Source organism: Equus asinus, chromosome 1, assembly GCF_041296235.1.
Source record: "Equus asinus isolate D_3611 breed Donkey chromosome 1, EquAss-T2T_v2, whole genome shotgun sequence".
Classification (NCBI taxonomy): domain Eukaryota; kingdom Metazoa; phylum Chordata; class Mammalia; order Perissodactyla; family Equidae; genus Equus; species Equus asinus.
Genome location: NC_091790.1, coordinates 191,980,979 through 191,995,363, shown reverse-complemented (window position 1 = coordinate 191,995,363; position 14,385 = coordinate 191,980,979). Strand labels below are relative to the sequence as shown.

General features: G+C 41.8%; 1 protein-coding gene across 6 annotated transcripts in view; it reads left to right on the top strand.

The window, feature by feature from the left end:
* SVOPL (SVOP like) overlaps nt 1–14,385 on the top strand; it is a 94,324-nt gene that overhangs the window by 35,843 nt on the left and 44,096 nt on the right. For 4 of the 6 annotated variants that reach the window (XM_070514355.1, XM_070514351.1, XM_070514369.1 and 1 more), the window contains 5 exons: nt 379–507; nt 9,001–9,074; nt 12,539–12,750; nt 13,436–13,547; nt 14,239–14,320. In XM_070514355.1, coding sequence (XP_070370456.1) covers nt 379–507; nt 9,001–9,074; nt 12,539–12,750; nt 13,436–13,547; nt 14,239–14,320 — 609 coding nt within the window. The remainder of the gene's footprint in view (nt 1–378; nt 508–9,000; nt 9,075–12,538; nt 12,751–13,435; nt 13,548–14,238; nt 14,321–14,385) is intronic. The other 2 variants (XR_011504819.1, XM_070514376.1) reach the window with 2 other exon arrangements.

Sequence of the window (14,385 nt, the reverse complement as noted above, 5' to 3'; positions counted from 1 at the left end):
GGGGAGGTCCCGGGGTTCCTGGAGGGGGGCTGGGTTGACAGAGCAGTGGAGAGGCACCAGGGCCCTGGGGCAGCAGCTATTACCAATTAGATGTAAGAATTTCATTGTATTAACAAGTAGTTTGGGTTGAATTTGTGGGAAGCTCAGTATCACCCTGCTGTCATCCAAGATGGGGCTATGATAAGCAGAACACGACCTTTTTCGTTCCAAATCAACTTTGAATGCAAGAGAACACCTGGGATATTGCAGGCCTTTAAGCTTTCTACAATCTGTCCCTTCTCGGGAAACCAGGACGGCATAGTATACGGAGCAATAATCGCCATACCCCTGGGGTCCACAGCAGATGCAACTCTGATGTTCTTTGTCATCTGTGCCCAGTTTATTCCTGAATCTGCTCGCTTCAATGTCTCCACCGGGAACACTCAGGCTGCCATGACCACGCTGGAGAGCATCGCCAAGATGAACCGCTCGGCCATGCCGGAGGGGAAGCTGGCGGAGCCCATCCTGGTGAGTACCAGCTGGGAGGTCTTCTCCCTCCATTGGGCTGCCTGGAAATCCCTTTAGTTGTGGAAGGCTAGAGGGACGGGGACCTTAGCTCTCTAGTCCTGTCCCTGAAGAGAGGAGAGGAAAGAGCAGGGTAGACAGGAGCCACGTGGCCCTGGTGAGTTAGCTATCTCCACTTTGCTCATCAATGAAGTGGCCATAATAACACTTACCCTGCAGAGCTAGTCACATGATTTGGCATCAGACTTTAGAGGTGAGATTGCTTTACAATTTCATTTTTTTTGTAGTGGCTTTGTCTTATTTTGATATCAAACTTATAAACCTCATTAAATGATCTTTTAAAACAGAATTGGGCATTTAAATTCTAATGGTTCCAGGCCTCTCAAAGTCAACCTGCATTCATTTCCCTCGTTAGCCCAGACCCCCTCTTCACCCACCCGCGGGCGGGCCAGTCACCGGCTCCGGGAAGTTTGAGCAGCTCTGCCTTCCTCACCTGTCCCGCCGTCTAGACAGCAGTTTCTGTAAGATAAGAATTAACCTCTTTGAATGTTTGGTAAAACTTGCCTATAAAGTGCTTTGTGCCTAATATTTATTCTGAGGTGAATAGTGGGGGGAGTAATTAGAGGTTGTTAGAAGGAGGAGTTTTTTAAACTATTTTAAATTTATGTAAAGGTTAGAAGGAGTTTTTTAAACTATTTTAAATTTATGTAAAGGTTAGAGTCTACTTATATTTAATACTTTTGATTGAGTCAATTTTGGTTAGGTATACATTTTAGAAAATTGTCCAATTCATCTAGGTTTCCAAATTTATTGATATAAAATTGTTTCTAGTGTTTTCTTGCAAGTTTCGAAAATCTGTGTATGTCCCCTTTTCCATTTTTAATATTATTTTTATGTCTTTGCTCTTTTTTCTTGGCCCACCTTAGTAGAGTTTTGTCTATTTTATTAAACTTCAAAGAACAAGACTGATTTTTGGTTGTTGTTCTCTATTGATTTTTTGGTGGTCTCATTAATTTCTACTGTTTATTTTGCTTTCTGTGGCTTATTAGGTTCTTCTAGCTTCTGGCTTCGTGACTTCAGTATTTAGCTCATTTATTTCCAATCTTTTTGATTTTTGAAAAACCATTTAGCTGCATTCAGCAGCCTTGTTACAGAGCAATTTTATTTTTATTTCTATTTTGTAGCTCTTATGAGTTTCTCTTTAACCAATGAGTTATCTGTTAATTATCTTTTTTATTCTTTGTTTCTAACTTAATTGCATTTTGGTCAGAGGATGTTATCAATTATTTGGAATTTATTGAGACTTTCGTTCTCTGCATAGTGACTTTTTATTAATATTCCATGTGTACTTAAAAAGAATTCTATGGAGAATATATATTGTTAATTATGCCATATAAATATATGATACTTGTTCTAGATTTTGCCAGCTTGAGTTAACGCTTTTTCAATAAGATAATGGTTTGGGGGCTGGCCCCGTGGCCAAGTAGTTAAGCTTATGCACTCCGCTGCGGGGGCCCAGGGTTTCGCTGGTTCGGATCCTGGGTGCGGACATGGCACCGCTCATCAGGCCATGCTGAGGTGGCATCCCACATGCCACAACTAGAAGGACCCACAACTAAAAAACATACAACTATGTACTGGGGGAATTTGGGGAGAAAAATCAGAAAGAAAAAAAGGAAGATTGGCAACAGTTGTTAGCTCAGGTGTCAATCTTTAAAAAAAAAAAAAGGATGACGGTTTTATTCATGTCTCTTTATAGGCCTGACAGTTTGCCCCACATATTTTGAGGATATCTTATTGCATCCTATTATATGATTGACTTATTCTGTGTGTGGATTAATTTTATTATTTGAAATATTTCTTTATTCCTATAGTGCTGTGGGCCTTGGATTCTATTTTCTCTCATATTAACATACCCAAACTGGCTTTGGTTAATATTTTCCTGGTATATCTTTTTTCTAGCCCTTTGTGTTTAACCTTTCTGTATCCCTTTGCTTTAAATGTATGTCTTATACGCATATAGCCGATGTTTATTGTTTTCAGTCAATCTGATATTCTGCCTTTTAATAATGAGTTTGATCCATTTACATCCGTTGTGATTACTGATGTATTTGGACTTGCATCTGCCATTTTGTTTTATATATCCCCTTAATCATGTTTTTCCCTTTCTGTGTTCTTTCTCCTTTCTCCTTTGTTAGATTGATTCAGTTTGCTTATGTCCCCCTGTATTTCCTTCTACTGGCTTGAAATTTATTCACTCGATTTCTTTTCTTACAGAGGTAACCCTTAAATATTGAAAATGTGTACTTACAATAGCTAACGGTATTTGGTATTTTTATCTGCCTTCTGAACAATACAGGGACCTTAAAGATGTTAATTCTGATCTACCCCCGTCTCATCTTCCAAATCATTTTTTGTCTTGTATTTTAGTTTCACATTGTTCTTAAGTTTCCCTAAAGTAGACATTATTTTTTGACTCAGTATCTACTTAGATTTAATTAATGTTTTTACTACTGTCATTTTTATTGGTTTCTAACTTAATTTTTACAACCACATTCCTGTATCCTTCTCCTTTCTATTGGGTTAATTTGGTTTCATACTTAATATTTCAATGTTGCCTCTATCTAGGTTTAACTGGATATAAGAAACATGGTATAGATCTAGCTTTCTCATATCCAAATGGCTAACCAGTTGCACTCATATTTTTATTGAATAATTCATCCCTTATATATTTGAATCTATTTTTTAATATATTCTAATGATGGATTTGCAGATTCAAATATATGTGAGAATTTACTATATAATAAAGAGGGCATTTCGTATTTTTGGGAAAAGGATACAGGTTAATTGTTGGTCCAATATGGCACTGTTTTACAGTATTTTGTAATACATTTTTTATATCTAGTTGGATGTCTGCCTTGTCAAAGTTCTTTTTCAGAGTTCTCCAAGCTATTTTCTCAGTCTTATTTTTCTAGAACAACTTTGAAGTCACTCTATCAAGATCTTCTTCCAATTTCCCCCCCAAAACTATGAAAGTTTAATTGGGATGGTGTTGAAGTTACACATTAATATAGAGAGACTTGATACCTTTATAATATCGAGTCTTCCCGTTCTGATACAAGTATATTTCTGTGTTTATTCAAGTATTTTTATATTCTTTAGCAGCATTTTATAGCTACTTATTTAATCGCTACACATTTCTTATAAGATTTACTCCTGTGTATTTTATATTTTTAAAAATTCTTTTGTAGATGGAATTGTAAAAATTGTTATATTTCTGTCTGGTTCATCCCTCTTATTTTCTGTGCTATGTGGCTCATTTATTCTTGCAATTGTTGTTCTCTGAAATATTTTTATTGTTTCATAACCCTCTTATCAATAGTACGTGCCAATTTCTTGGCTGTTAAATGGAATCTATACAAATGAGATTCCTTGCGAACCTGTTAAAGAAAATGTTTCTCTGGGGAAGAGCAAGAAACACCTTAACATGAGATTTGGGCACATCTGGGAACCCACGAGATGCAAACTTGAACTATGACTAAGGGTTCAACCTGGCCTCTGCCCACGTTCTGGTCTCCTATCTTTATCTCTCCACAGGTCATGGATACCTGGAATTGACAACAGTGTTAATCTCACATTTACTGTGCTTGAAACAAAACTCCATTTTCTCCTCCACCAGCTCTTTCTCCCCCTTTCCTGTCTTTTCTTTCATTTTTATTATTGTGGTAAAATATACATAACATGAAAGTTACCATTATAACTATTTTTAAGTACATAATCCAGTGGCATTAAATACATTCAGATCTTTTTCAGCATCCCAAACAGATGCTCTATACCGTTTGGGCAATAACTTTTCACTCCTACCCTCACCCAGCCCCTGGTAACTTCTACTTTCTCTCTCTATGAGTTTGCCTATTCCAGATATTTAGCATAAGGGGAATCATACGATATTTGTGTCTGGCTTAATTCACATAGCGTCCCCACCCCGTGAGTTCATGCTCTTCTCCCTCTGTGGCATCTGCTTTGACTCACTCTAACCCCGCCCCGACACCACGCCCTGTCAGTTACCAAGCCCCACTGGTGCTTTGACGACAGCGTCTTTTACATCCAGTCTGTGTCTTTCACACAGCCACCTCATTGCCACATGCCCCATGATTTTATCCAGCTCAACCCTGTCAGAGGAGTTTCTTCAAACACAGCATACCACCCTTCTGCTCAGGACCCTTCAGTGCCCACCCCCTGCCCCGCCTCACTGACTACTGGGTGAACTCCAGAGTCACTACAGAGGCAGAGAATGATATGAAGCAGGGACACCAGTGGTACAGAGCAAAGCTGCCAGTTCTTCCCAGGGCTGGCATGGCTGTGGGAGAGTCTGTTGTATTTTTTGTTTCCTCCCAGCTTTATTGACATATAATTGACATACAACATTGTCTAAGTTTAAGGTGTACAACGTGTTGATTTGATACACTTATATATTGCAATATGATTACCACCATAGCTTAGTTAACACCACCATCATGTCACATAAGTACCATTTTTCATGTGTGGTGAGAACACTTAAGATCTACTTTCTTAACAACTTTCTAATATATAATAGAGTATTGTTAACTGTAATCACCATGCTGTACACTAGATCCCCAGAACTTACTCATCTTCTAACCAGATGTTTGTACTCTGACCAACATCTTTCCATTTCCCCCACTTCTCAGCTCCTGGAAACCACCATTCTATTCTCTGTTTCTGTAAGTTTGGCTTTTTAAGATTCCATATATAAGTGAGACCATACAGTAGTTGTGTTTCTCTGTCTGACTTATTTCACTTAGCATAATGTTCTCAAGGTCCATCCATGTTGTCAGAAATGGCAGGATGTCCTTCTTTCTCATGGCTGAATAATATTCCATTGTGTATATATGTACGTATGTATATATATACCACATCTTCTTCATGCACTCATCTGTTGATGAACGCTTAGGTTGTTTCCACATCTTGGCTCTTGTGAATTATGCTGCAATGAACATGGAGGTGCAGATATCTCTTTGCGATATGCCCAGAAGTGGGATCTCTGGATCATATGCTAGTTGTATTTTTGATTTTTTGAAGAACCTCTGGTCAGAGAGGCAGCAGCTCTCCCCACCCACCCTCCACCAAAATCTTACTCTCTCAGGACCAAGTGGCCACAGCAGGACAGGTGATGTCCAGGTGTGCAATTGTTAAGGCTCCTACACACAAGCGAGAGGTGGGCTACTCCGGGCATTCCTGACTGGTTTCCCAGGACACCACTGAAGCCAAAAGCACTGTATTCCCACTGCCGCTTGGCCTACTGCTGGACATTTTAAGTGTGAGGTAAAACGTGCTCAATAATAATGCAAAACCCACGAGGATTAAGCATCCCAAGCCTCCCCACACTCACACTTGTACTTTGGTAAGGTTCTCACTCTGCTCCCTGGAGTGTTTCCTCTAATTATTACACATGCCTCAAAACCTAATTGTAAAACAGGAAGCCCAAACTTTCTTCCAAAGGATTAAGGATATTCTGTTACTCTAATTTATTTGCTGGATTTTGGAAATAAGCTCCTGTGGTTCGAACGTCAGGAAGCTACTCTTACGCAGCATCAGCTATCTTCTACCTTCCTACCAAGGTACTGACAATGACATCGTACTGCACAAAGCTTGGCGGGAGGACTAATTAGTTGCTAGGCAACTATGATTAAATGAAAGAAGCTATTATGCTTTGTAGAGACTAGCACACAATCTTTAAGTGGCTATGAAATTTTGATTGTCACTGGTATAGAAACTAAAATTGGTTGCAAAGATAAAAAAAATCTCTTTTAGCAGAGACAATTAACTCAAAACCATGGACAGCTGTGTGATCATGCGGGCCCAATTCCAACCATTTTTGGCGTGTATGTTTTAATCAAACTCACTAGTCTCTCCAGGACTTAGAGCGCTGAGGTTCAGTTCTCTACTCTCTCCTCCTTTCCCTCCCTCTTCCATCTCCCATCCGTCATTCTCCATCCACTTCCTGCCTCCTCTACATTTCTTCTGCCACTGTTTGCTTGGGCTGCCAGGACTGTACCACAGGTTGGATGGCTTAAACAGCAGAAAGTAATTTTCTTACAATTCTGGAGGTGGAAGTCTGAGATCAAGGTGTCACAGAGTTTGCTTCTTCTGAGGCTTCCTTCTTTGGCGGATAGATGGCCATCTTCTCCCTGTGTCTTCACATCATCATCCCTGTGTGTGTCTGTGTCCTAACCTCCTCTTTTTATAAAGGACATCAATTGTATTGAATTACCATCCACCTAATGACCTCATTTTAGCTTAATTATCTCTTTAAAGGCCCTGTCTCCAAATGCAGGCAACTTCTGAGGGTTAGGACCTCAGCATATGAATTTGAGGGGGCCACCAATCCCATAACAACTGCCCTCGCTCCTCCATCCCCTGTATTCTCAATCCCCCGTCCACACTCTCCATCCTCCACCCTCCCTCCTGCAGCCTTCTCCTTTTCCTCCTCCCTTCTTCCTCCCACTTTCCTTCTCTTGCCTTCAGACTGCAGCCTCCATCCATCATGCCCGTTAAATGATCTTGCCCTTCTCCTCAGTCATTTATTGAGCGAGGCCCTGTGGATACAGAGCTACAAGCAATAGACCATGCCTTCAAGTCTCTAAGTCCAATTAGTGAGATGAGACTTACGTAGGAAAAAATCAATAGCCAAACAGCCCAGATGCTTAGAACTAGGTGAGTGGCACAGGCAGCGGCGTGTGTGTGGGATCAGAGCAGAGAGGGGACGGTGAGCCAGGGCAGTCAGAGCCATCTTCAGCTAAGGGATAAGTGGGGCATAAATTGAGCACTTAAGGGAGAGGCAGCCTCAGGAGAGGAAAGAGGCCACTGTGGGCCGGAGGAATGGTGTGAGCCAAGACCGGAGGTGGGAATGTGCAGTGGGTGTGGTCACATTGGATACCATCGGAATGCCATGCAGAGGAGGCTGGACAAGATGCTAGGAGCAGTGGAGCCTGTGCAGCTTCACTCCAAAGACACTAAGATGAAAGACTTTGGGAACGGTCTGAGGAAGGGCCACAAAATGGATGAAGTGAATGAGTCCACTCATTTGGATTGTAGCCAAATGTTCAGAATGAAAATGACTTATTAGGATAAAATTTATGATTCGTCGTGATTCACTATAGACTCAGTTTTCTGAATCTCCAGTGACACTTGAGGAGGTCAGGGGGACTGTAGTCCCATCTAAACCCCAGGGGACATGGCAGAGAGGGAGACGGGCAAGACTCAAGAATGGTGCTCAGGAGACCTGGACTCTAGGTTGGTTCTGCCTCCAAACAGCTGTGTCATCTTGGACAAGTCACTCACCCTCTCTGGATGACATATCCTGTGTTGGAAAATGGGAGGATAGGACTAGATCAGAGGTGTTCCAAAGAAGAGTAACCAGAGCCTGAATATGTAAAGCAGATGAAAGTGGAGTGTCATTTGCTCTGCTCCACTACAGGGACCTCCAGGAACTGATCCTAAAAGTCACTGGAACAAAAGACCTCTAAATTCTCTCTAAGCTCTACCTTTCTGTGACAACAAGATCCGGGACACCTAGGACCCCACTCCTGGTCTCTATAGGAGACCCGTGATCCCAGGTCTATTTGTAAGAAAAGAGTAGATGGTTTTCAACTGAGCATCCCCTGAAGTGTTTGTAGATTTACATAAAAATCCATTACTTCCCCATCATATAACCCATCCTTATTTTATTTTATTTTCTGTGAGGAAGACTGGCCCAAAGCTAACATCTGTGCTACTCTTCCTCTATTATATGTGGGATGCCACCACAGCATGGCTCAATGAGTGGTGTGTAGGTCCACACGTGGGATCTGAACTGGCAAACCGCAGGCCCCCCAAAGCAGAGTGTGCGAACCTAGCCACTATGCCACTGGGCCAGGCCCAATCCTCACTTTTTTTTTTATCCAAAAGTATTTAACAAGCACTAACTATGGACAAGAACTTTTGCTGATTACCCTAAAGACACAAAAAGAAATTGGGTATTCTATCCTCTTCTCAAATGTATGCGATTTTTTTCTTACATAATCCTCATATGCTTTTTTAATATTAGGTTTTTGATTTTAATGTTAATGTTAAAAGAATCTCCCATCAGTTCAATGGTTACTTTTCACGTACCATCCTATTTTCCATACTCCGTCCCACCTCTTGCCAGCATTGGTGAGAAGAGGAAGAGTAGAAAGGGTGAGAATCTTAAATTCAACGAGTTTTGGTACTTACCGATGATGATAAAGAGCGTGCAGAGACTGATTGGCTGAGATAAATGTGTTAGAAACACTTACCTATGAGTTCGGGCAAGGTGTGCCCATGGGAGCTGAGCGGTGACGTCCCCCCCGCCACATTCCCATGTTGTTCTCGTTTTCTATGATCTAAAATGTTAGAGACCTTTGCTCATCCTTAACCCACTAAATCTATTCTGCCTCTTCCTTTTCACTACCCCAGGAAAAAAGAGGAAGATTTGCAGACCTATTGGATGCTAAATATTTACGGACCACGTTACAGATCTGGGTCATATGGTAAGAAAGTAATTATTTCAAAATGAGTTTTAAATAAACAAGCATTTGGAGAAAGCCTACTTAAGGAACTCTACTCTAAGTGCTACTGGGGAGAAAAACACTGGGCCGACTCCAGCAGCGTCTTATCTTTCTTCTGACACCACCAACCACCCAAACACCCAACAAACAAGTAAATTTAAAGAAAGCAATTCTTTTAAAAAGAAGAAAGAAGTCGCCTACAACCAGTTTTTTATTTGCCATGTGAGTGCACTTTCTAACCTTTTGCAGCCTGGACATTTCCTCACCACGTGACAAAAACTGATCCTTTGAAGTCATCAATAATCAAATTCAATGGAATAGACTCTGGTGGTCCTCTCTATACTTCATTTCTCTGCAGCCATGACCTTGAATAAGGCAGAAATTTTCTAAACAGGACACAAAAAGTGTTAACTATAAAGGAAAAGATTGGTGAGTTTCACTATATTAAATTAGAAACTCTGCACCATGAGATATCACGAAGAGTCTAAAAGTTAAGCCGCCAACTGGGAGAAGAAATTTCCAATATATATATTTAAAAAATTATGTTTTTCAATAAGAAAAAGATACACAACACAGTAGAGAAATACGCAAGAGACTTGACCAGGCACTTGACCAAAAATGTGTATCAAATAAACATGAAACCATGTTCAACCTTAAAGTCACCAGGGAAATGCAAATTAAAATCATATGAGGGGCTGGCCCCGTGGCCAAGTGGTTAAGTTCGTGCGCTCCGCTGCAGGCGGCCCAGTGTTTCGTTGGTTTGAATCCTGGGTGCGGACATGGCACTGCTCATCAAACCACGCTGAGGCAGCGTCCCACATGCCACAACTAGAAGGACCCACAACGAAGAATACACAACTATGTACCAGGGGGTTTTGGGGAGAAAAAAGGAAAAAAACTTTTTAAAAAACACAAGTAAAACCATATGAGACATTATTAAAAATCCACCCAAATGGCTAAAATTTAAAAAACTGACTGTATTAAGTGTTGAGAAGGATGTAAAGTAACTGGAAGTTTCCTACATTGCTGATTGGAGTTCACATTAGTACAACCACTTCGGAAAATGGTTTAGCGACATCTCTAACAGTTGACAATATGCATATCCTACGGCTCAGCAATTTTGCTCCTGGGTTTATACCCAACGGAAATGCATACATGTTTACCAAAAGACATTTACATGAATGTCCATAGCATTATTTTATTTGTAACAGCCCCAAACTACAAAAAGCCCACATGTCCATTAGCAGTATAACTGATAAATTGTGTTATATTCATAAAATAGAATCCTATGCAATAATGAAAATGAGAAAACTAATGTTCTACGCTCAACATGGCAGAATCTTACAAATGTAATAAGGAGCAAAGGAAGCCAGACACACAGAATATGTATTGTGTGATTCCATTTACATAAAGATAGAAAACAGGCAAAACTAATCTATAGTGTTTGCCTTCAGGAGAGTAGTCGTCTGTCTGTCTTTCCCAGGTGTAATCGCTATCAATAGGTTGGTATGTCTCCTCCTGAGACTTTTCAATTTTTTAAATACTCTTAATATTTGAAAATTAAACAAAAAAATTAAACCTACTTTAATAGCAAGAGGAGGTGTTTTTTGATTATTTGTTTTCTTTTTAAGTATCTCATTATGAAAATTTCCAAACACACATGAAAGTAGTGAGGATACCATGATGAACTCTGATTTACTCATCGCTCAGACCTGACAATTATTCATATTCACCCATATTTGCTTTAGCTGGGTTTTCCTGTGCTGAAGTATTTTCAAGCAAGCCCCAGGCTTCATGACATTTAACCCCCAGATACTTCATTAAGAGTCTCAACTACTTGAAGACATTTTCCTTTTTTTTTTTTTTATTGAGTTATTGATAGGTTACAATCTTGTGAAATTTCAGTTGTACATTAATGTTTGTCAGTCATGTTGTAGGTGCACCACTTCACCCTTTGTGCCCGCCCCCCCACCCCACCTTTCCCCTGGTATCCACTAAACTGTTCTTAGTCCATAATTTTAAATTCCTCATATGAGTGGAGTCATACACAGATTATCCTTCTCTCGCTGGCTTATTTCACTTAACATAATCCCTCAAGGTCCATCCATGTTATTGCAAATGGAATGATTTTGTTCTGTTTTGCAGCTGAGTAGTATTCCATTATATATATGTACCACATCTTCTTCATCCATTTGTCTGTTGATGGGCACTTAGGTTGCTTCCATGTGAAGACATTTTCTTAGGTGACTCCAATCCTATGATCACACTGAGAAGATGAGCAATCACCACGCTAATATCATCCAGTGCCCACAACTTATGTGACATCCCCTGACTGTCTCCATATGTCTTTTACAACTGGCTTTTGCAACCATTTCTGCAAAACTGAGAGGGGCACAAGGGGGTTTTCTGGGAGGCTATCATTCTTTTTCTTGACTTTGATATGTGAACTTTTCTGTATGTTATTTTTATATCTCAACAAAATATCTATTAGACAGAAAAAAGACAAGAAGACAGTATAAAGCAAAAGCAAAAACCTTCTGTGGCTCCTCGTGGCCTGTGAAGACACTGTGATGGCCAGGCTGCTACAGGACACCCCCGAGATTCCCAGCTCCTGGTGATTCAAACATTGATGTGGATGCTGACGTGAAGAGACTGTGTAGGTGTAATTAAGGTGAGGGGCCTTAAAATAGGGGGAGTAGCCTGGATTTGGCAGGTGGGCCCAATCTAATGATTTGCATCCTTAAAAGTAGAGAAATTCCTCCAGCTGGAATCCGATATGGAACAGAAGAGAAAAATGGAAGCGGAGGTGGAAGGAGAGAAGAGAGAGATTCAAAGCATGAGAAGGACTCGACCCACCGTTGCAGCTTTGAAGACAGGAATGAGGAAAGCCCGTAGAAGCTGAAAATAACTGGTCAACAGCCAGGAAGGAAATGGAGATGGGTTCTAAGCCTCATGGAGCTGAGTTTTTACCAACCATCTGGATGAGCTTGGAAATGATTCTCCTCCCCAGAAAGGCCTGCGGCCCTGCTTACATTTTCCTTTCGGCCTTTTGAGACTAGGAGCAGAGAAATCAGCCAGACCACTGAACTTCTCACCTCCAGAACTGGGAGCTACTAGATGTGTGTTGTTTTAAGCCACTAAATTTGCGCTGCGTTGTTACAGCAGCGATAGAAAATGAATCCAAACTTCCCACTCCTTCGCACACTTTGCACACGCTTCCTACTGTCTAGTCCCATCCCGCTTTCTCTCAAATCCGTTTCCCACCGCCCCTCTGGTGAACCCCCTCCAGCCTCTCCCTGCTGTGTGAGCCCAGCTTTCGCTCCCTTCCCCTGCACCATGCCTTCCACCTGGAACTCTCTCTCCACTTCTCCCCACCTCTCATGGTGCCACCCCACCTTCAGGGCTGGTGATAACTTTTCCTAATTTCGATCCTCTCTCACTTCCAGGCTGGGAATCTCTTTCGCCTACTATGGGGTCATCCTGGCCAGCGCCGAGCTGCTGGAGCGAGACCTGGTCTGTGGTTCGCAGTCTGAGTTGGAGTCTGAGGTGGTGGTGACCCTGGGGGATACAGAAGGAAGCCAGAGTCCCTGCCACTGCCACATGTTTGCCCCCTCCGACTACCGGACCATGATTATCAGCACCATCGGTGAAATTGCTCGTAAGCGTCCCTCTGTGTATTGGGCCCCTCTGTTTCCGGTGGGGGACAGGCAACTCAGTGCCTCAGAGGAGAGAAGTATGACCCTATCATAGACATGGCTTCTCCCTGGTAGAAATGAACAAGTTCCCAAATCCTGCGACATGTCTCCAGCGTGGATTGGTGTGGAGAGGAGAAGTCTGGAGGAGTAGAGCCTTGAATTATGGTATTATATCAATTCCATGATGCATTTCTGCTTTTCACGTTTTAACATCTCAGTCTGGGATGTGACTTACCATGGCTTGTTGGATTTCAATTTGTAGCACTTTCTGTTTTAGTAGACATAAAATAATGGTACTTAAAAATCAGTGGCACCTTGAATTTGATTTAAAAAAAACAGTATAGAAGATTTAAAATATAAGTCTAGTAAGCTGGCAAATTATAATAGACACAAATGATGTTATAAGCATTCTGGGCATAAAATATCCTTTTTATACACCAGTGCTTGTCATTCTTGGATCCACAAGGAAAAAGTATATTGAAGGACTCATGAAGTTGATGACAGTGTGACTGAGTTTTGGCTGGAATATAGATGAGGTTTGGATGAAGTTGCTTCTTTCTGAAATGACAATGAGGAATCCGTGCTAATGTTGATAAATGCCACTGACTTTCAAGGGTCCAGAAATTGTCTCTGTCATTTGCTTTCTAGTGAATCCTTTAAATATCCTGGGCATTAATTTCCTGGGAAGACGGCTGAGCCTTTCTATCACCATGGGATGCACGGCTTTGTTCTTCCTTCTCCTCAATATTTGCACTTCAAGGTACTTTCTCTCTGGTTGCTTCAAAACCATCTAGTTTTGTGCAGTGGTTTTAAAATGGGGTCTCCTGACCGGTGGTGTTCAGCGGGGGTCGGGGGCAAGTCCCTTTTACCAGGAGGGTGGAGAATGGGCTGCTCAGAGCCATCTTGCCTGGTACCTGCCACTTCCCTCTTCCCACTGACCTGGCTCCCCCTTCAGCTATCACAGGACGTGGGAATCAATGTTGGTGCCCACCGAGACATTTAGGATCTTGATGCAAAGCTTCCTGGAGAATTGGGATCCTAGTTGTTTACCTCATTATCCAGACCACTGTCAAGATAGTTTAGTGATATAGATAACGTACCTGTGGCATGAAAGTTCATTTCACTCTTAATTTGTGACCCTAGAGTGGCCTAAATGATAATATCTATCATTCTGCAAACTATCCGAACCATTTTTGGGGGGTGGTGGCAGAAGATGTGCTGATCTAGGTGGCCAGGCTGGAATGGCACACTTAGGGGAGTGGAGAGGGTGCTGGTAGGTTTGAGTCAGGCATTTGCTTTAGGACCCCACAATCAGGCCAGTTGAGAAGCAGCACCTCCCCAGAACCTGGCTACCTGTGGGTGTGTGTGGGCATCTGTAATACGCTTGGATTGGGGCCCCGGAAGGCCCTCTGTGTCGCCTTTCCCAACTTCCCTGGCTTCTTGCTCCCTAGTGCTGGCCTCGTTGGCTTCCTCTTCATGCTGAGGGCTTTGGTGGCAGCCAACTTCAACACCATCTACATCTACACTGCTGAGGTTAGTTTTGGGAAGGGATTGGTTCCATCAGGACACACAGGGTGAGCTGTTCAGAGAGGGTATCT